The following is a 20,094-nucleotide window of genomic DNA, read 5'->3' on the forward strand; positions in this document are numbered from 1 at the left end:
ATTTTTATACTGTGGTATGGTAACTTCTTAAAATAATTAACAAATGGCTTAACCTTTTAGAGATGGAGATACACCTTTATTTGTATATGGGTCTAGATAACGATGGTCTTAACGTATATAATAAAGATGGAATGGAAGGTGGTCCTAAAAAATATTTTTATTAAAACAACGAGGTTCGTTAAAAACTTTATTGACTTATTGCTTCAGTGTTTTTCAAAACGGAATCATTGGCCAATTTTACAGAAGAATCTTTTTACAGAGGGACTTTTTTAGGCGCCAAAACGACTCTATATACAAATGCTTTTCGATTTTTCAAATTATATAGTAAGCTTAAAAAAGTGGATATATATATTAAACACTATTTTACGAAAACCCTACGCGACTCGAAACTCATTTCTCGTTCTCGTTCTCGTTCTGGTTCTCGCACTCGGCACGCGACACGCCCCTAGGCCATCTTGTTGGCGAGCGCGTGGTGCAGCGCCTGCAGCTGCGCCGTCCACTTGTCGAGCGCGAGGTAGCGCGCCGCGCCGCGCGCGCCGCCCGCGAGCTCCAGCACCGCGTTCACCTGGTCGATGCGCCCGCTGATCGTGCTGCCGGCGGAGACGGAATCTTATTATTCACGGCTCGTTAACGAACGGTATTATCGGACACGTCTAGGCGTGGCCCGTTCCGGTGGCGGCGGGAGTGTCTTAAGGAGGAACCTTAAATTAACATTTTCAATGTAATTTGCTCTGGTAGCTCTGCTATATGATGCACCGGAAGCATATCTTGAATAAAATATCTGTATTAATAAAACGACATTATTCAAATCGGATCAACTCAGTGATGTCGTGTCAATTTAAGGTTAAGTTGTTTATTTATCAGAACTCCCTCTGCCATTGGAATCGGTTATAGAATTTAATTCCTGGTAGTACTGACTAATAATTTTAAAAACAAGTATGAGACTCACTTATCCAAAATACATGTGACTAATAAATTTTCAACTTCCTTCTCGTCTATGTTCAACTCCTTAGATATAAAAGGTATGTGTATCCTAGTATAAGGACCGATTAGTTTTATGAGCACTTGGGTCCTAATATTCCTTAACAAATCTTCAATATGTTCTCTGATGAACGGATCGTCCATTATATTATTCCTATTATGTTTGAGGATAGATTCAAAATCATTAATATCGTTGTTCTGGTATGCCATCACTAGATTGGTCATTGCTAATATTTCTGGATCATTCTTATAAGGTTTCGCTTCCTGAGAGTCGAATGGATTGATACCCGACTTCATAAGCCTGAAGCAATAAAACATTATTTAAAAAATATACACACAACCGATCAACAGATGAAACAATAAAAAAACAGCCTAAAATATATTAAAAAAATAAATCATACTAAATTATTTAATACCACTTTTTTTAATATATATTTGCAAGGCAGATGCTAGTTTTCATTGATAAGTTGTTAACCAAGGGACTGGCATTATCTGAAGTATAAATTACTCCTTAATATGTACTGCTAAACATGGGTCAGCATTGGATTTACACTAAAGGCACTCAGGGCTAATGCTCTGGGCGGTAAAATTAGGAAGATGAGAAAAATTGTTCTTCATACCTGTATTTCAACTGGCTCACTCACCATTCAACATAACACAGCAATATTAAGGTTAGACATATAATTGATGACTGCTTACACATATGTTGGCCTGCTTAATCCTATGAATTTACTTAAAGCTTTGTTCTATAATATATTTTTTTATATTTTAATTATATCTTAAGATACGTACGCGTCTAATAAAATATATAATAAACTTACATATTTGCTAAAACTAAATATTTAAGACATGTAGTCCGCCTGGGGCTTCCTGATTCATCATAGTTTTTGAATGCCTCGAAGAAGTCCGTGTGAGCTTTCTCAAACTCACCTTCACGCAAATGCATTTTCCCGCCACATTCTAGAATCAATTATTATTTGTTTTATTTAATCATTTTTGTTCAAAATAACTCCTCTTGTTTCATAATAATAATGTGGCAAATATTGCAAAGAAATGTTCTCAGTATATGTAACTGAGGTGAAGAAATATAAGTTAAAAATTATAGTGTTAAAACCAAAATAATTTCTTCTGTTTACAACAATGTTTGGCTTTCAACTAAAATGTTAAGCAAGTTCTACAAATAATAACCTCTAATAACTCCCATGATCAGTGGATGAGGGATCGCAGATTTAATGTGTAAAGACTGCTCATAAAGTGCCTTTAGCTTCTTGTTGTTCTTCTGGGCTGTATACATTTGTATCTCAAGTGCATAAATCTCCAAAAGCTGTGTTCCCTTTTTCAGGTCATCCTCACCTTCATCTGTCTGAAATTCATTGAAACAATTAATAACTTGGCATATAAATGTTTAATGTACCTTCCCTAATATTATACTATATTACTTTTGTTTTGTTTAACTACATTATTCTTGAGAGTATATTATATTTTGTATATTTTTATTGCATATCATGTAAAGAAATGATCACACCAGATTTTAAAAATAAAGATATAATTATAATGTCAAAATTAAGTAACATACATTGTATACAATAATTTTGTAACCCATAAAATAAATAAAATAAAAGTACTTGGCAACTTTGATGCAATTGTTTCAATATCTTGGCCAATTTATTAAAGTCCCCACGATCATAATACAACTTGCCAAGTTTTGTATTTGTTTTAAACCACAGTCGATCATTTTTAGCATCTTTCAACGCCTCAAGTGTTGTTTCGTAAAAGTCTTGCAAAAGTTCCATCTGTAAAAATTTAATACGAACAAACAGTAACAAGCTTAGATTTATAAAACTAGAATGTACATTTCACTTATTTATTATTAAAGTAAAAAAATCCATATAAAGCATACAGTGTTAAAAGTCAACATGTTATATGTAAGGAAAATATATGGAACCTCAAACCTAAGCAGTATAAGATTTTATTCATTTAAATTAGTCTAACTAATTGTAAGGAAATAGCGAATATACATATAATAACTGTGAGTAGAAAAATCCAGTGAATGTAATTTATATTTTTCAAAGTATAAAAAACATAATTCTCATTACAATTGTTGTATATTTTTAATTATCATTTATAGTTTAAACTCGTAATACTTTGTCCCTTTATCAAAGTTCTGTTTATATATGAGATTACTAATAATTTGAAATATATTTGCATACTTACATTTCTAGAAGTAGATATATAGTCGAGAATAGAATTAATAGACTTCTCCGAGTGGTTCCTAGTGACTGCACTCTTTATGTAAGTGAGCAGTTGTTTGTATCTCGCCATCATTTCTGTGAAGTTACTCTGACAAAATAATAAAAAATATTAATACAAATTTATAGAAAATAAACTCTTATAAATATTAAAAAAAAAAACATAATAAAAATAATAATTTCTAAAATACTGTTTCCAGTTTTTCCAAATATGTATTATTTATTAACACATTTCTTGAACATTAAGCTTCAATAAAAAATAATAGTTTACTTATACTTTTGTATTTAAGCTTAATGTCTTAAAGTTAATATATATAATTATTTTATATGGGCATTTAAAATTGTAATCCTGAAATTTTGATTGTAATGCTACCTGAAAATTAAAACATTCTTGCACATCAAACTACTAAGGTAAACCAATGGCGCTGACTGCACCTGTGGCGAGTTAATTGATAATAGAAAATAAATACATATATATACCAATTTAAAATTAATTTTTATCATCTGTTTGAGTGCTTTAAAGCCCCATTCTCCCTTGTCTCCACCCTCGAGCTCTAAAACCTTTTGAAAGCTAAGCAGAGCTGCTTGTGGTTCATCTTCTTTAAGAGCTTTACTATTGTAGTATTGGTTTTCTAGATCAACATCTGGTTCTGTGTTACTGTCCTCAGAGTATTCCTGAAAGTTATTATTTTAATTAGTTATTTCGAAATCTTGTAATTATTTAAACAGAAGGCATTACACCGAATAAAGAACACTTATTTATTCAGCAACTGAATATTTTGTTCTTGAAATTGTTACATGCATGGCAATATTAAGCTTTATTATTTCCATAGAGAAATACTGCTTTAACGAGCCTACATGACACGTCAATGCAGGATGTTTTTTTTAAATAGCTTGGATGGAAACGATATTGGTTGGAAAGTATATGGAAGAAATATAACTTATTATAAGAATTTTATAATAAAGAACGACAAGCATAAAGACACCTAATACATCACATTTTTCTCTTTCAAAATGATAAATATTCTATTATGTTATTGAAAACATAATAACAAAAGAAACTTACAAGACCATAATCTTCCTCTTCTTCGCACATGTAGTCATCATCGTTATCCGACATTGTAACTAGTTTACAATAAAGTATATGTAACTATATTAATTCAAATTAAAATAAATTATGTACATGTAAAGTTATAAATTTTCGGCTAACCAATTATTACCAAACAATCGTAATCATCGACTCAACTCAACAATCAGCCTTTTCAAACGTCAGTTATGACATTTATCATCGTGATACTGACTCTTTATACTCGACTGACATTACAGAAGTTTATCGTTTTTGTAGAGTTGGATTCTTACGAAAAGGAATATGACCTAAATATTAATTTCTACAATTTTGAAAAGTTTATGCAACATTATCTTAATAAAATTGTTATTCTTTTATATTGCTCTTTCTATTTTCTTATGCTCGAAAATTTATTAATCATAGTACTCAGTGGTTTTTTTTTTTTTTTTTATGTCATAAGGTGGCAAACGAGCAGGAGGCTCACCTGATGGAAAGTGACTACCACCGCCCATGGACATCTGCAACACCGGGGGGCTTGCAGGTGCGTTGCCGGCCTTTCAGGAAAGAGTACGCTCTTTTCTTGAAGGTTCCCAAGTCGTATCGGTTCGGAAAAATCGCCGGCGAAAGCTGGCGTAATAATAGTTGATAGGATTGTTATTCTTTATTTCCAATTTATCATATATTATGTTATAATATCTCTAAGGGAGGAAGGAAGATTATAAATAGACCGATGAGCTCTCTTTTGTAAAATAAAAACAAATTTAATATCTATAACGTTACCCCAATAATATACCATAAGACTATGGAAAAACCATAAAATACTAGTCGAGCAGCATCATTATCAATTACTTGTCTAACTTTTTTAACTGTGTATGGAGGCTGTGGAACTGAGACTTCCTGTCATGGACGTTAAGCCAGTATCCCACTGAAATTTCCTAAAAACACTAAAGCGTTGGCTACTTAAAGGACATTTTGAATACTTTTTTATTATTTTAATTTCTAAAATTAGGTAGGGTAAAGTTATAGATTTTATTTTTATTGCTAAACAGAATTATTTATTAATTAAATAAACCAATCGTTAATTTCCGACTGTTTATGTCGTAGTTATCAGTTTTTTCTCTTAAATTAAAAAATAAAATTATGGTCAGCAAACCGTACAATATTACAAATACCTTTAACATAGAAAGATAGGTCATTTATATACATTAGAAATAGGAAAAGACCCAAAATTGGTTGAACACCCATTTATATCGCGAAAGACTTTATTCCTTTAACGATTTGTTGAACTTGTTGAACTCTTTGACTTAAGTATGAAGCAATGAGATCAAGGGCTTTACCTTTAATACCATTATACTTTAGATTCTAAAAAGGTGTTTTGTGTTCTAAACAATCAAATGCTTTAGACAAATCGCAAAATACACCAGCAGCATTGTGTGGTGTATTTTTCTATGCATCATTAATCTGCTTAAAATGTGACTATTTTATAAAAAATACTAAGATATTTCTTATGATTTTTTTTAATATTCATTTGTTTTTAGTGTATTTTTTATATACAAAAAACATTTTGATTAAGATAAACGAACACCAATTTATTACAATATCGTAAAATTATATTATTATTAATTGACAGAAATGAACACCAATATCTGACAATTACAATTTAGTTCATGAAATAAAACCTTGAACGTTTATTGGTTAAAAGATTAACCAATCAAAATAGTTAAAATTTAGGATAGATATCGCGGGAAAACTTTCTTGAGCTATAAACCGAACAAATTATATATTAGGAGCTGCTTTTTTATATTCGGTGTTGTATTTTACACATTTCCTTATATTATAACTACACAACAACAAAAATGGTTCTGAAATTAACAAAGCAGTTCTCTTGATTATTGAACTAAATTTTTGATTGGTCAAATTAGACATTGAAAGGTGTGTTCTGAAACAAAATTTTTAATGCATGTTTTTAAAAGCTTAACTTCACTCCACAATTATAAGGAAATTATTTAAAATTTATAAACTAATTACACATTTTACATAAGCACAGTTCACAGCAATAGCACGATTTAACATTATTTGGTATTTACTTCAATAAATACAATATGAATTTGTATCTCACTATTAGCTATGAAGTGGTTAATGAACGTAATCCGTTTCCCGCCAAAAACGAAGTGCTGTCAGCTGTGAAATACTTGCTTGCTCCATTAAAGTAGATTGTTCCATTGGTAATTTACTCATTAATTTTTCTGCTTCGCAAGTAATAAGTTTTACAAAAATATTGATTGTTTATTTTAACTTTAATAACAAGTTTAGTCGTGTTTTTTTGTTTAAAATGTCTATTTTAAACGATAAGGAAAATCTTCGCAATGGCATGAGCAATGTAAACCTAAAGGTTAGTAAGTCGGTTATTAGTTATTTATCAATTCATGAATATATAAATGAATACGTTCATGAATGATGTTCTTTATTTTACAGTCTCCTACTAAAAATGTTCTCTCCCCGCGAAATGAAACAGAAAAAGTTGAAAAGATGGAAATCGAGAAAGAACTTAAAGTACAAACATTCGACCCCCAGCTTGAACCACTATTGAAAGAAAATCCTCGCCGCTTTGTTATATTTCCAATCCAGTATCCTGATATTTGGCAAATGTATAAAAAAGCAGAAGCATCTTTCTGGACTGTCGAAGAAGTTGACCTGTCTAAGGTTTTATTATTAAATAAATTTATAGCTTTGTGATACATGACTATCAAATTTAAATTACTTTCTTCATCTTATATTTAAATTTTAATATAACTAAAAAAATAATGTTCGCGCAACATTTCGTAACTTATTATTCAATGTAAATGAATTAATAAATGGTTAACTTTACTTGACACACAATTTCTTAAACAGGACCTGAGTGATTGGGAGAGCTTGAAAGACTGCGAAAGACATTTTATTAAACATGTGCTAGCTTTCTTTGCTGCCTCAGATGGGATAGTGAATGAGAATCTTGTGGAACGCTTCTCTCAGGAAGTGCAGGTGCCTGAAGCGAGATTCTTTTATGGATTTCAGATTGCCATGGAAAATGTCCACTCTGAGATGTACTCACTTCTAATTGAAACTTACATCAGAGATCCCAAGGAAAGGTAAATAGTTATTGTTATAGTTGTTATCAGTAAATAAAAATCTAATCTAAGCAATATAATATTATTGAATAGCTTTAGACACCAACAAATGAATTGATTTTCATTTGACCTTTGATAACATAATACTATAATATTTTTAATTAGTCACACCATTTAGTAAACAAAAACATAAGTTGCAATAACATAACATATAACTAATGTAATATACATTGTTCAATCTCCAAAAAAACATTTATATCATAGTACAAATATTTTCATATTTAAAAAAAAAAATGTGTCCATGCAATCTAGGGACTTCCTATTCAATGCTATCGAGACATTACCCTGTGTGAAGAAGAAGGCTGATTGGGCTCTACAATGGATTGCAAGTAAAACAGCCACTTTCGGTGAACGTATTATAGCATTTGCTGCAGTCGAAGGCATATTTTTCTCTGGAAGCTTTGCATCTATATTCTGGCTTAAGAAACGTGGACTTATGCCAGGATTGACCTTCAGTAATGAACTTATTTCTCGGGATGAGGTATGTTTTGCATCAAGTATTAATACAGCTTAGTTTTTTAAGTCAGTATCAATTGAACTGAAATTCAAAGGAAATTCTGTATGTTAATATATGGAAATGTGTAACTTGAGTCACTTTCATGAATCATGGTAAATTTTTCCACTATCTGTTTATATCTTATGTAATAGTACTATAACAAATTTCTTGCAGGGTCTCCACACAGACTTTGCATGTTTAATGTTCAAGCATTTAGTACAGAAACCTAGCAAAGAATGTGTATTAAATGTTATAAAGGATGCAGTTGTTATTGAGCAGGAGTTCTTGACTGATGCCTTACCTGTCCGACTTCTAGGCATGAATTGTGAACTCATGTCAAACTATATTGAGTTTGTAGCTGATCGGCTGCTTGTTGAGTTGATAGGCGAAAAGGTAAGTTACAAAATGAGTGTTTTATTTGTGAAGAAAGAACCACTTTACAATATTAAACTAAAAAATGTATAGCATATAACATACAAGTTATTAGCTTATATTGTTACTTCATATTTCTTGTTTATTTTGCAGTATTACAATACTAAGAATCCATTTGACTTCATGAATCTCATCTCCCTGGAGGGGAAAACAAACTTCTTTGAGAAAAAAGTTGGTGAATACCAAAAATGGGGAGTGATGGCTAACCCTAATGACAATGTATTTACTTTGGATGCAGAGTTTTAAGTCTTTCCAAGTGATTATGATATTAATGACTTGCACAGTATTAAATATACCAGTTAAATTACCTTGACTTAGCCACTTTGATGTTCATTCCAACATTAATAAGAACAATTAATTTTAAATTGATTGGATTTACGTCAACATGACTTTCACACTTACTGAGAAATTGATGTACCTAATATTAGATTAAGTAAATAAGATAATATAATTTTTTTAATATTAATGTAAGTAGTATATAAATTTAGGATGTAATAAATATATCAATTCATTAACAATTGTGGAAGTTAGTGAAACATACTAATTGTAATAGATTGATTATATTTAGATAATTTGTGATATAATGTAATTTTCTATTTTCAATAAATCATTTCAATTATACGAAAAACATTGGAGTTTATTTTGTTATCAATTTAGTTTTTAATTGTTTCACAAAATTTGATTTTAAAATAATATGAAAACAATATATGTATGAATTCCTTTTGAATAATTTAGAAACAAAACTGATATAATATAAATATTCAAAAGATATTTTTAGGTTAGATTTATTTCTGTTTTGAGTTGTGTAACCATAATATATATTGTTAAAAACATCAAGTTCATTATCATTCACAAATAAACTTTACATCGTTTTTTCTATCTGATAGAAAAGTATTCGATTGTCGAGGTTCGTAGGATGCGCATAGGTATAAAAAAACATTTAAATTTACATGGCAACAAATTGAAATATTACAAATAAATATTTCAAAAAATTGTTAGTAACTTTGAAATATAAACCAAACATGTATCCTATCAATTAAGATTAGAAGTAATAAATATTAAACAGGGAGGGGGTCGGCCTATTATTTTTTTTTATATTAAGGGAGGGCGTCAAAAACAAGCGAAAATAGTCTTACATAATAAATTAATGGATTATATAATAATTATTATTATTCCCTGAGCGAGAGCCGAGATGGCCCAGTGGTTAGAACGCGTGCATCTTAACCGATGATTTCGGGTTCAAACCCAGGCAGGCACCACTGAAATTTCATGTGCTTAATTTGTGTTTATAATTCATCTCGTGCTCGGCGGTGAAGGAAAACATCGTGAGGAAACCTGCATGTGTCTAATTTCAACGAAATTCTGCCACATGTGTATTCCGCCAACCCGCATTGGAGCAGCGTGGTGGAATATGCTCCAAACCTTCTCCTCAAAGGGAGAGGAGGCCTTTATCCCAGCAGTGGGACATTTACGGGCTGCTAATGCTAAAAAAAAAAAATTAAAAATAATATTAGCATTAAAGATTCTGTTAACTAACTTTTATTTAGGATTACAATATTGGATACATTCCCTTAACTATGTATTATACAACACTCAGTAGACAGGGTACTCAGTGCACTTAATCGGTCGTTGTCGAATCGAGACTATTATTTATTGAATAGAGTAAATAAATGTAATTTGTACCAGGGTGACCCTGAAATTCACGGTGCGCGACAAGTGGAACAAGCCGGTAGTGGTGCAGCAGGCCTTCGTGCGCATCGCGCCCGCCAACGCGCCGCACGAGGCCATCTACGTGGCTCAAGGGGAGAGGAGGCCTTTATCCCAGCAGTGGGACATTTACGGGCTGCTAATGCTAATGCTTATGTTAAATTTGCATGGGCTTGCCTATTCTGATTAAATTAAAAATGATGATAATTTAAAACTTATTGTGTATTTATCATATTAAAATCACTTTAATGACGGTTTTATTATTATGACATCATCAGCTGATTATTTTAATTTGCAGCAATGCGTTAATTATTTTTATTTAGTTCCGATGTTATAGATTACTTACTTTGATCCCCTTAATGAAATTTTAAAATAACTGTCAGGCATATAACAGAATTTTGCACAGGAATTTCTATTTATTTTATTCGATTTGATTTATTCGATTTGATAAACCACAGATCCTCGCTAGAGAACACAGATTCATTCCTAGAATGATACGTGAGGCTATTGAAATTCAAAAACATCCGAACTTCAATAGAGAAGATGGTTGGAGACTTTCTAACACTTGGGATCCACTTATTAAAAATTTAAAATCCCAAATCCAACAGACTGCAAGACCTAAAGATACAGTTAGTGCCTTCTGCGTGCAACCGGAACGCTACTCAAGATACCAATTAAGAAATCGTTGGCGGTAGTTGTAAATAATATTTCTTTTTAATTCGAACAGACAAATGTCACCTTAGTCTGCCCGTGACCACGAACACTGCAAAGTGCTCGAAACGTCGGGATGTTAAAATAAAATAATTAATATACGCGATTAAATCCGTTAAAAAACTAGTTTTATTCTATTTGAACTTAGGGAAGCACTAATATGGGCTTTTTCAAATTCTAGCCCTTGCAAATGGGGGATGAAATTAATTTCTGATGTGAGAAATCAGTGTCTAAGCGTCGGTTTTTAAGTAAAACACCAACGTTACAGTATTTACTATGGGGTAAACAGCAAACATACAGATATTCATAAAAGCAAATTGAGATATATTTATATTATTTAAATTTATATTAGGAAGTACTCTCATGAAGGATATAAAGAATTATTAAGGCATCAATCTTTTGGGACCATCATTTATTGCCAATTGAAATAAATAGCGCCACTATAACCTATATTTTGTGTGACATTTATTTGTACAAAATACAAACAACTAAAATTAAAGGTATAATTTATTGCTAAATTATTAGAGTACTAGCGCGAGGCCTTGTCCCGAACGAGACCACGCAGCAACCGGTGACCGGACAGGAACGTGACTGCACCCAGCGGCAACAAGTACCGTAGCGTCTCGAACATCGTCAGCTGCAGCCACAGCATGCCGTACAGTGCCAAGGAACCTGCGCACCGATTGACAATAATAAATACTAGTGTAATATGATAGAAACAAATATGGAATATAGGTTTTAATCAAATGTATTTTTATTCATGAATGACGCTGATATCGAGTTTTTGTTTCAATTTACATTGCTTACGGTTACGAGTTACATACCCCCGAGCGCAATGTGGAACAGCAGCGCGGTGAGGGCGGGCAGCGGCAGCGGCGGGAACAGCGAAAAGTTAAGGCCGAGCCGCGCCCACAGCAGCAGCAGCAGCAGCAGCGGCGCGCCGCACGCCAGCGCGAACACGTCCGACACCAAGCGCGACGGGCGCGCCTCCGCCGAGCGGAACTCGTGCGCGATCTCGGGCAGCGGCCCGCGGTACGGGCTCTTCGTCGTCTTCACTGATTCTCCTGTGGATATATACCGGTCCTAAGATTAGTTGTAGTCACTTAGTGTATAGTGGATACTCGAACAATACAATATGTCCCAACATGTTTGACATATTCTGTTCTGGTGAATCATGGTGCACCTTTGAGTGTAGTTGGAAGTTCTTGCGGCTATAGCGACAGAAACCATGGTGGTACTACACAAGCAGCTTGTGATACTTCTCTTATTAACAGAAAGGATTGCGAGCCATGGATATGGTTTTTTTCTTAGCATTAGCACCCTGTAAATTTCCCACTGCTGGGCTGAAGGCCTCTTCTACCTTTGAGGAGTAGGTTTGGAGCATATTCCACCACGCTGCTCCAATGCGGGTTGGCGGAATACATATATGGCAGAATTTCATTGAAATTAGACATGCAGGTTTCCTCACGATGTTTTCCTTCACCGCCGAGCACGATCATTTATAAACGATGAATTATAAACACAAATTAAGCACATGAAAATTCAGTGGTACCTGTCTGGGATCATGGATAGGGTACCATAAAAACCTCTCTTTTGGGAGGTCTGAGTCTATTTAGCTGAGATATTTTCCTTGCTTTTCTAGTATAATAATATGTAACTCAGGCTGTTGGCATGTGAGGTGGCGATTTCGCACGCAGCCTTAAGCCTGCAAAGGAGGATGCCTTCCAGATCGCCTCATGCTGTAGTATTATGGGTCGAGATTTCTATCCCCTCACTTATCATTCAGCAGGAATGCTTCCGGAACACTGGAGGAGATGGGAAGTGGAACGACGGGAGGGTTCGCGTTATGTGGTGATGCACATGCGCGTACGTACCGACTGCGTTGTCGCGGGCGAAGTTGAGCACGAGGTCGCCGAGCGTCCAGGCGAGCGGCGCGGCCACGGCGCTGTCGCCGAGCAGCACGCTGAGCTCGTGCGCGCCGCCGCTGTGCTGCAAGTGTGCCGACATCGCGCCCACGTTCTGCGGTACCAAAGAAGCATAAACTTTATCTGTGACGATTTAGCCTTTTGTACAGGTGCAGGGGACGGAGCGGGTATGTGTTAAGATATAAGTATATTTGTAAAGTTTGTACGACAACTCACCAGCTCCACCTTGTAGGTGCCGGCGGCGTCGGGCTCGGCCACGTAGATGGCCTCGTGCGGCGCGTTGGCGGGCGCGATGCGCACGAAGGCCTGCTGCACCACTACCGGCTTGTTCCACTTGTCGCGCACCGTGAATTTCAGGGTCACCCTGGTGCAAATTACATTTATTTACTCTATTCAATAAATAATAGTCTCGATTCGACAACGACCGATCAAGTGCACTGAGTACCCTGTCTACTGAGTGTTGTATAATACATAGTTAAGGGAATGTATCCAATATTGTAATCCTAAATAAAAGTTAGTTAACAGAATCTTTAATGCTCATATTATTTTTAATTTTTTTTTTTAGCATTAGCAGCCCGTAAATGTCCCACTGCTGGGATAAAGGCCTCCTCTCCCTTTGAGGAGAAGGTTTGGAGCATATTCCACCACGCTGCTCCAATGCGGGTTGGCGGAATACACATGTGGCAGAATTTCGTTGAAATTAGACACATGCAGGTTTCCTCACGATGTTTTCCTTCACCGCCGAGCACGAGATGAATTATAAACACAAATTAAGCACATGAAATTTCAGTGGTGCCTGCCTGGGTTTGAACCCGAAATCATCGGTTAAGATGCACGCGTTCTAACCACTGGGCCATCTCGGCTCAATTATTATTAATTATTTTTATTATTATTATTAATTATTTTTAATAATATCACTCAAATAGAAATATATACTAACTTTTGCAAGTGATCAGCTTGTAATTTCTCTGTCAACTTATTGGGATATGTAACAGTTGTTACTTTGGGACTTGTCGTTCCATCGACGTCACCAATTCCAACCTCGATGCTCGATACTTGAATTTCCCCCAGCACAGCGATGTTGAAGTTAGCCGATTTCGTACCAGCACTGAGCGAGATCTTATACAGACCATGTTGAGACTTTATTTTACTTAGGTTAAGTATGAAAGTTGTCGGTTCATTTGATTTTTGTGTTAACGGCTGCTTCGACAGGACCACTACGTCGTCTGCCAGTCTGGTACCCGACTGAGCGATCACTTCATCGGGTTTGAGGTTGGGGATCGGTCTACCGATCAGATCGGTGACAGAGAATTCGATCGAGTCCGAGTCCGAAGTGATGAATTTCTTGTCTTTAAAAACAATGCTGATCGGAGTCGGCTGTAACGATTTAAATAATTTTATGTTAGGGTTTTTTCTGTAAAACTCACCTCTAAGTTTCTTGTTAATTTCTAGAAATCATCTATTATAATAAACTCCAAATAAGGAATGTTTCGGATGAATATATGTCAAGAATCACTGGAAGTAAGAGAGCCGGCGCACCAGGTCGGCGGCGAGCGCGGCGGCCGCGTCCAGCAGCAGCGCGGCGCCGCGCGGTGACGTCACGGAGCGCCGCGACAGCACGTACGCGCCGAACTTGTAGCGCTGCTCCGTCGACAGCGGGGACGGCTTGCCCAGCGACTTGTAGGTTCTGCAACGACAGGCGAAACTCCTACTCAATTCCAGATCTTATGGCTCGACCGGGCAACGCGAACTCTTTAGAATCTTTCTCCAGTTTCTGCGCAATGTTCTCCGCGTGAGAGGGTCGATATGACATCATTTAACATAACGAGAGAACCAAAATATTGCGACGGTTGCCTTACAAAACTGCAATTTTGAAACACTGAACTAGCCTATCCAGTCTAGACTTCTTCCTGCTAGATTATAATCGTCTATCAAGAGTAAAGATAGCTTTGAGGTTCAAAAATCTAATGATTAAGAAGTATTTGGCTCTTTTAAATTGTTTAATATGTTATATAACTGAAACATGGAAACAAACTGATCAAAGAAAAATATACGCTTCAGAGATGTGATGTTAGCGACATCTATTGCATATAAGAAGCACTTAAAATAGAGCTGAGACTTTCTTCCCTTGTTTAATTGTGTATCATTAAGTTATTTGGTCATGTCACAAATAGAAGATACTATTGAGATATACTATTGAGGGGGTTAAAAATCGAGTGCAAACCACGTGTCTAATTATAGTCAAAATAATTATTTCCAAACAAGATGGTCCGAAAGAATCAGATCCGATAATTACCTGATAATAGTGCTAAGTACGAGTGAGGTGACAGGCAATCCTCCGTCAAAGTGCAGCGAGCGGCCGTCGGTCTCGTCGGCGGCGAGGAGTGCGCTCTCCGCATGAGTGGCAGTCCAAGCGGTACATCCGATGTGTTCACAGAGTGCAAACACGTAACCATAACTGTTATATGAATTCAATTAATTAATAAAAACTTAATTCTAAATAACATATAAATGAATATTTGTTTGTAAGTGTTGTATATACATTGCAAGTGTTTATATTAGAAATGAAACGGATAGCAGTTTGGCCGGATACCGGATAGTCGGCCTACCATGTGGGCGGGTAGCCGGGTATCCGGCCGCCGGATATCCGGCGAAACATAGCCGATCACAATTGCGACCCTTATTCTTTGTAGGCAGCATTTTTTTTTAGCATTAGCAGCCCGTAAATGTCCCACTGCTGGGATAAAGGCCTCCTCTCCCTTTGAGGAGAAGGTTTGGAGCATATTCCACCACGCTGCTCCAATGCGGGTTGGCGGAATACACATGTGGCAGAATTTCGTTGAAATTAGACACATGCAGGTTTCCTCACGATGTTTTCCTTCACCGCCGAGCACGAGATGAATTATAAACACAAATTAAGCACATGAAAATTCAGTGGTGCCTGCTTGGGTTTGATCCCGAAATCATCGGTTAAGATGCACGCGTTCTAACCATCTCGGCTCTATCATATGTGGGCAGCTAATGCCAAACAATACCCAATTTTAACAAAGTTTGCCAAAATCTACCTTTCTGCACTTTGCAGCAGGCTGTATAGCGAAAGACTTTTTTCTGAAGCTGGCCTTATTTATGAAGAGAAACGTAACCGCCTGCTATCTCTCAATGCAGAGAAATTAGTATTCACCATACATTGCCCTTAGTGCAGTATGATGAGTACTAATTCATTCATTTTCTTTGTATATCATTAATTTACTATTGTGTTATTAAAAATTTACAACTAAAACTTTATTTAAGTTATATTTAAGTTAAGTGATACTAAGACTAACTAAAGAATTACTCAAAAATATGTTTCTTTTATCCAGTTTTTTTTATTCAATAGGATGTCTATCCGGTATTCGGCTGGATAGGCCGGATACCAGATAGTTACCGGATATCCGTTTCTTCTCTAGTTTATATCTAGACACGCGGTAGCGTGTCAGCCAAGTTCTAGTAACAGAACTGGCTAGTAGCACCGTGTGTAATATTACACGAACCATTTGGAGCCACTTTTGAACTTCTCATAACTCAAAAACTATTTGACATAGATGTGTCAAATTTGGCTCATATATTGAGACTCGCGAGATACATATGTGTTTCAAATTTCATAAACGCATCTCAAATGGTTATTTAGATATTAACGTCTAAAAATCGTCATTTTTATCACTGACTGACCTATAGATCAAAACTATATCCTACTTCCAGGTGACCTAGAAAGTTCAAATTTGGTATGCAGGTAGATAATTAGGCCAATATAAAGGAAAAAATCTGAAACTGGTAATTTTTTATCATTTTATTATAATTTTTCATTTTATTGGGTCTATAGGAACACTTATATACTTAGTTCCTGTAATAACTGTAATAATAAAAAAATGATGTAAGAACCAGCAATCAAAACTTATGACAGCCGGTCTTCAAGTGGATTTTAAGGTCTTCACGTGAATATATAACAAGTTGAATACCACCCTTAAGTTTTTTAAATCCAAATATTTCCGTTTTAGTACTTATGAGTATAGCCGACTTTCGTATTTATTACGTTATTAACTAGCATTTAGCGCACATCAATGGTGCCAAAAAATTTACTTAAAAAAATAATAATAATAGGCATTTCGGTACACGGCGCGCGACGCGACGCCGGAGCAGCGGGTTAGGAGCGTTGCGATTAAACCTTAACGCGGACGTGTCTGAGCGAGTGGCAACCGCGCTCATAAGAATTATTTCAATGCCTTCCGATGGAAGCTGCCTAGTCTATTCGACTGCATATTTTTTGTTTGAGTATACTAGTATACAACAATAAAAAAGGTTTCGTGAGATTGTAGTAGAGTATGTATATCGTAACTGGAATGATTTAAGTTTGTACTCTAGCGCTACAAACGGGGATCCTTATTGCTTGGAAGAACAGTATCGAGCAAGCATGCTGATGTCAGCAAAGGACTGATGAATGGGTCCAATGGAAAAATAGTGAAGGTACATTGGGGACGTCGATAACAGCAATAGCGCACGTAAAATAACAATTCAATTTAAACATAATTTAATTTGCGAACTAGAAGTCAAAACCAAGTTACAGATATTAAGTAATGTACATATATGTTCAAAGGAAATAATTCTCTATTTGCTTAGCATATTCTACTATTATACACAAATTACAAGGCCTTCACCTTGACGGTGCTCTTTTCGACATAGGCTCCTCTATATTAAGTAAAGAGCAGGCTTACGTTGCCTCTCTAGAGTTAAAACCTTAGATGGAGTACATCTTATCAATTTACGTCCAATTCAAATCAAGACACAAGAGAGCTCTATTGTAGAGTACAACCGTCTGCGCACGTTATACCACCCCTACTTGGCCAAATTAAGTATAAACAGAAAACGCGTAAAAAAAAATCCGGACACTGAATGGGCAATTCACTCGAACATTTCAGAGGTACCTACAAGAAAAATAAGAACGTATCAAAAAAAAGACAATTATACCCCGTAAACGTAGGAAAATAGAATAGCTTAACAAAAACCATTTGGTATTAATTTTGTTATTAATAAGTACCTATTAATAATTTATATACAAAAAGTAGTGATATCCCATCAAAAACATAAATGTAAAAATGAGAGCCAAGTTAAATATTATGATATATACCTTGGTTGTTGACTTCAACGACAAAAGAAGTGAGATCTAAATTTTTGCCAAGTTAAATAGCCCTTCTGAAATTTATTTATAACTACATAAAATAGCATTTCTTCTTATAACTTGGGATAATATATTGTTGCCTAAGGTCTGACTTGGCTAAGAAATATCATATACCACTTCACTCTTACAGGCTAGGCACTCTTACATCTACTATAAACTATATATATATATATAGTACTATATATTCTTAAATTTAGATCCTAAATAAATAAATAGTGAATCAGAAAAAAAACAACCAAAATTAACAATTTTATTAATATGTGAAACACTTTTTTTTATTATATAATTATTTTTTATATCAATTTTATTATTAGAATAAGCTGTGAAAAAAAAAATATATATATATATGTGAAAACCATATCTTTGTTTTAATTATTTCCTTTTATTTGAAATTGGCAAACAATATTAAATGTAAGAAAATGATGTTGATGTATTTTTCTAATTAAAACAAATACTTGAGGCCAACTTTTATAAAATTTAATAAGCCATCAATAGTACTGTTAGATCTTGATGTGTTTCTAAAGTAATATAAAATATGTAACTAATGATTGATGAAATGAATGATTATTCCTAATTAAATAGTACATAAATTTGATCCATCTCATAGGGTTCAGCCAGTGTTTGCAATGTACATGTGTGGCATCACATAGGAAACCTCTAAAATTATCAGTATTTCTCTACTATATTATGCATTAATTATACAAATAAACTTTCCTCTTGAATCACTTAATTTATTAAAGAAAATGCATCAAAATAACTACAATAGAGAGTTTTAAAGATTTAAGCATAGACAGGGACAGACAGACAGGGTTACACGCCTTTGTTTTATATTGTGTAGTGATTTAAGAAAATTTACTTACTTGGCTGGGGAATCATCTTTTTTCAACAATTGAATAAGATTTTTGAGACTGTCTTCTTTATCATAAATTGAGCCTTTTCCTAAAGCCTTCAGTGAGTACACTGCATGATACAAGTCTGGTATAGTTGCATCTTTTTTATCTAATACTTGTGTGGGAGCACTAAGTACATCAGGCTTAAGTGAATTCTGGCAACCTGACAAATCTGCTGCATTTGTTAAATGGAATATTTGTTCTATATTTTTTAAGTCATATTTGGTATTTTGTATAACCTGAAATATAATTGATTGTTAAATTTATTGATTTTATAAATTGTTACTATTATACTATTTAATTTAAATCATATTTTGACTTACATTACAGACATCTGGTATTTTAGCATTAAGTTGCTTAAGCCCTTTAAGGGAATAATAAAGTGTGCTGATATCTTTACTTTTCACACCCTCTTCAAGTATCCCTTGAAGTCGTTTTACATCTACAGTTCCTTGTAAAATCGCATGGCTAACAGCTAACACACTTAGCAACAGTAGTGGTAAAACTGCAATAGAGTTAATAATCATTGTATATGCCTTTTGAAGCCGATGATAACTATCTTGTAAGAATGACGTGGCTTTAGTAAATCGATAACAAAATAACCATGTTATAGAATCACAACATAAGACATATTAAATTAATACTATGAAATATTATTATTATATATAGAACTAATTAATAAAACGAGCACACTTTGGTGGTATCTATTAAGAAAAACGACGTACAAGTGACAACGACAGCCACGCGAAGCGCGTGAATTTCATTTATAAAAAAAAAAAACATTTATACTCACAACAACGGGACATTGTGAAGAGAAACACAAACTACAAGAAACAAAGTAGCTTCTGTTTCTCTTAATTTAAATAAGTTTTTTAGGGATTTGTATATGTAATGTGAAAAATAAATCTACTCATAATATTTGAACGCCGGTTTCTCTTTGACAGAAAATGATCGACGTAGCATGAAAATGTTGCCAGCTTCCACAAGATCGCTGATCACAGAATACTATTTTTCCTCGCCTACCTACTACCTGCCTAAGCTACGCCGCTATAGCTTCATGAGTAGTGTTTGATTAGCTTGTAAGAAAATAATATTTAAAGTAAATTGTTATAAATATTAATACTATTACTATTAATTCTTTTCTTAACTAGTTTCTTTCTACATTCAAGATATAAATGCAAAAAGTATCATTCGGCTCTTCACACAGAGTACATAAATATAATTATATTTTGCTCTTGAGTATTGACACTGACATCTT

The 20,094-nt window shown here is 34.5% G+C and overlaps 3 protein-coding genes across 4 annotated transcripts; 1 reads left to right on the forward strand and 2 right to left on the reverse strand.

Annotated features, from left to right (window-relative positions):
• Positions 1-174: 174 nt before the first annotated feature.
• Positions 175-4,512, reverse strand: LOC125076837 (COP9 signalosome complex subunit 2). Of its 2 annotated transcripts, XM_047688544.1 has the most exons (9): positions 4,441-4,508; positions 4,297-4,355; positions 3,711-3,905; positions 3,196-3,321; positions 2,607-2,774; positions 2,170-2,344; positions 1,803-1,941; positions 950-1,282; positions 175-590 (listed from the first exon to the last, which is right to left on the reverse strand). In XM_047688544.1, the coding sequence occupies exons 2-9, from the start codon at positions 4,348-4,350 to the stop codon at positions 446-448; spliced, it is 1,335 nt and encodes a 444-aa protein (XP_047544500.1). In that variant the 5' UTR covers positions 4,351-4,355; positions 4,441-4,508; the 3' UTR covers positions 175-445. The 2 variants fall into 2 exon arrangements, with proteins under 2 accessions (XP_047544500.1, XP_047544510.1); XM_047688554.1 differs by having other exon boundaries at positions 2,607-2,771; positions 4,297-4,512.
• A 1,960-nt stretch (positions 4,513-6,472) lies between these two features.
• On the forward strand, positions 6,473-9,010 carry LOC125077743 (ribonucleoside-diphosphate reductase subunit M2). The gene is made up of 6 exons (XM_047689789.1): positions 6,473-6,688; positions 6,772-6,999; positions 7,189-7,424; positions 7,716-7,944; positions 8,134-8,352; positions 8,485-9,010. The coding sequence occupies exons 1-6, from the start codon at positions 6,629-6,631 to the stop codon at positions 8,635-8,637; spliced, it is 1,125 nt and encodes a 374-aa protein (XP_047545745.1). The 5' UTR covers positions 6,473-6,628; the 3' UTR covers positions 8,638-9,010.
• A 2,194-nt stretch (positions 9,011-11,204) lies between these two features.
• LOC125065900 (dolichyl-diphosphooligosaccharide--protein glycosyltransferase subunit 2) lies at positions 11,205-19,792 on the reverse strand. The gene is made up of 10 exons (XM_047673759.1): positions 19,630-19,792; positions 19,160-19,341; positions 18,807-19,075; positions 15,031-15,192; positions 14,274-14,421; positions 13,675-14,111; positions 12,951-13,098; positions 12,684-12,828; positions 11,634-11,873; positions 11,205-11,481 (listed from the first exon to the last, which is right to left on the reverse strand). Exons 1-10 carry the CDS (start codon positions 19,640-19,642, stop codon positions 11,339-11,341), a joined length of 1,887 nt encoding a protein of 628 aa, XP_047529715.1. The 5' UTR covers positions 19,643-19,792; the 3' UTR covers positions 11,205-11,338.
• Positions 19,793-20,094: the final 302 nt, after the last annotated feature.

The sequence above is a fragment of the Vanessa atalanta genome, chromosome 1 (genome assembly GCF_905147765.1).
Source record: "Vanessa atalanta chromosome 1, ilVanAtal1.2, whole genome shotgun sequence".
Lineage (NCBI taxonomy): Eukaryota > Metazoa > Arthropoda > Insecta > Lepidoptera > Nymphalidae > Vanessa > Vanessa atalanta.

Coding starts and splice junctions, on each gene's coding strand:
- LOC125077743 (XM_047689789.1), top strand. CDS start 6,629: ATGTCTATTTTAAACGATAAGGAAAATCTTCGCAATGGCATGAGCAAT. Junction 7,000..7,188: donor AAGAAGTTGACCTGTCTAAG/GTTTTATTATTA, acceptor TTTCTTAAACAG/GACCTGAGTGATTGGGAGAG. Junction 7,425..7,715: donor ATCAGAGATCCCAAGGAAAG/GTAAATAGTTAT, acceptor CATGCAATCTAG/GGACTTCCTATTCAATGCTA.
- LOC125076837 (XM_047688544.1), bottom strand. CDS start 4,350: ATGTCGGATAACGATGATGACTACATGTGCGAAGAAGAGGAAGATTAT. Junction 3,322..3,710: donor TAAAAATTAATTTTAAATTG/GTATATATATGT, acceptor TTATTTTGTCAG/AGTAACTTCACAGAAATGAT. Junction 591..949: donor GTCACATGTATTTTGGATAA/GTGAGTCTCATA, acceptor CTCCGCCGGCAG/CACGATCAGCGGGCGCATCG.
- LOC125065900 (XM_047673759.1), bottom strand. Junction 15,193..18,806: donor AAAGATGATTCCCCAGCCAA/GTAAGTAAATTT, acceptor TTCATATAACAG/TTATGGTTACGTGTTTGCAC. Junction 14,422..15,030: donor GTACTTAGCACTATTATCAG/GTAATTATCGGA, acceptor CTGTCGTTGCAG/AACCTACAAGTCGCTGGGCA.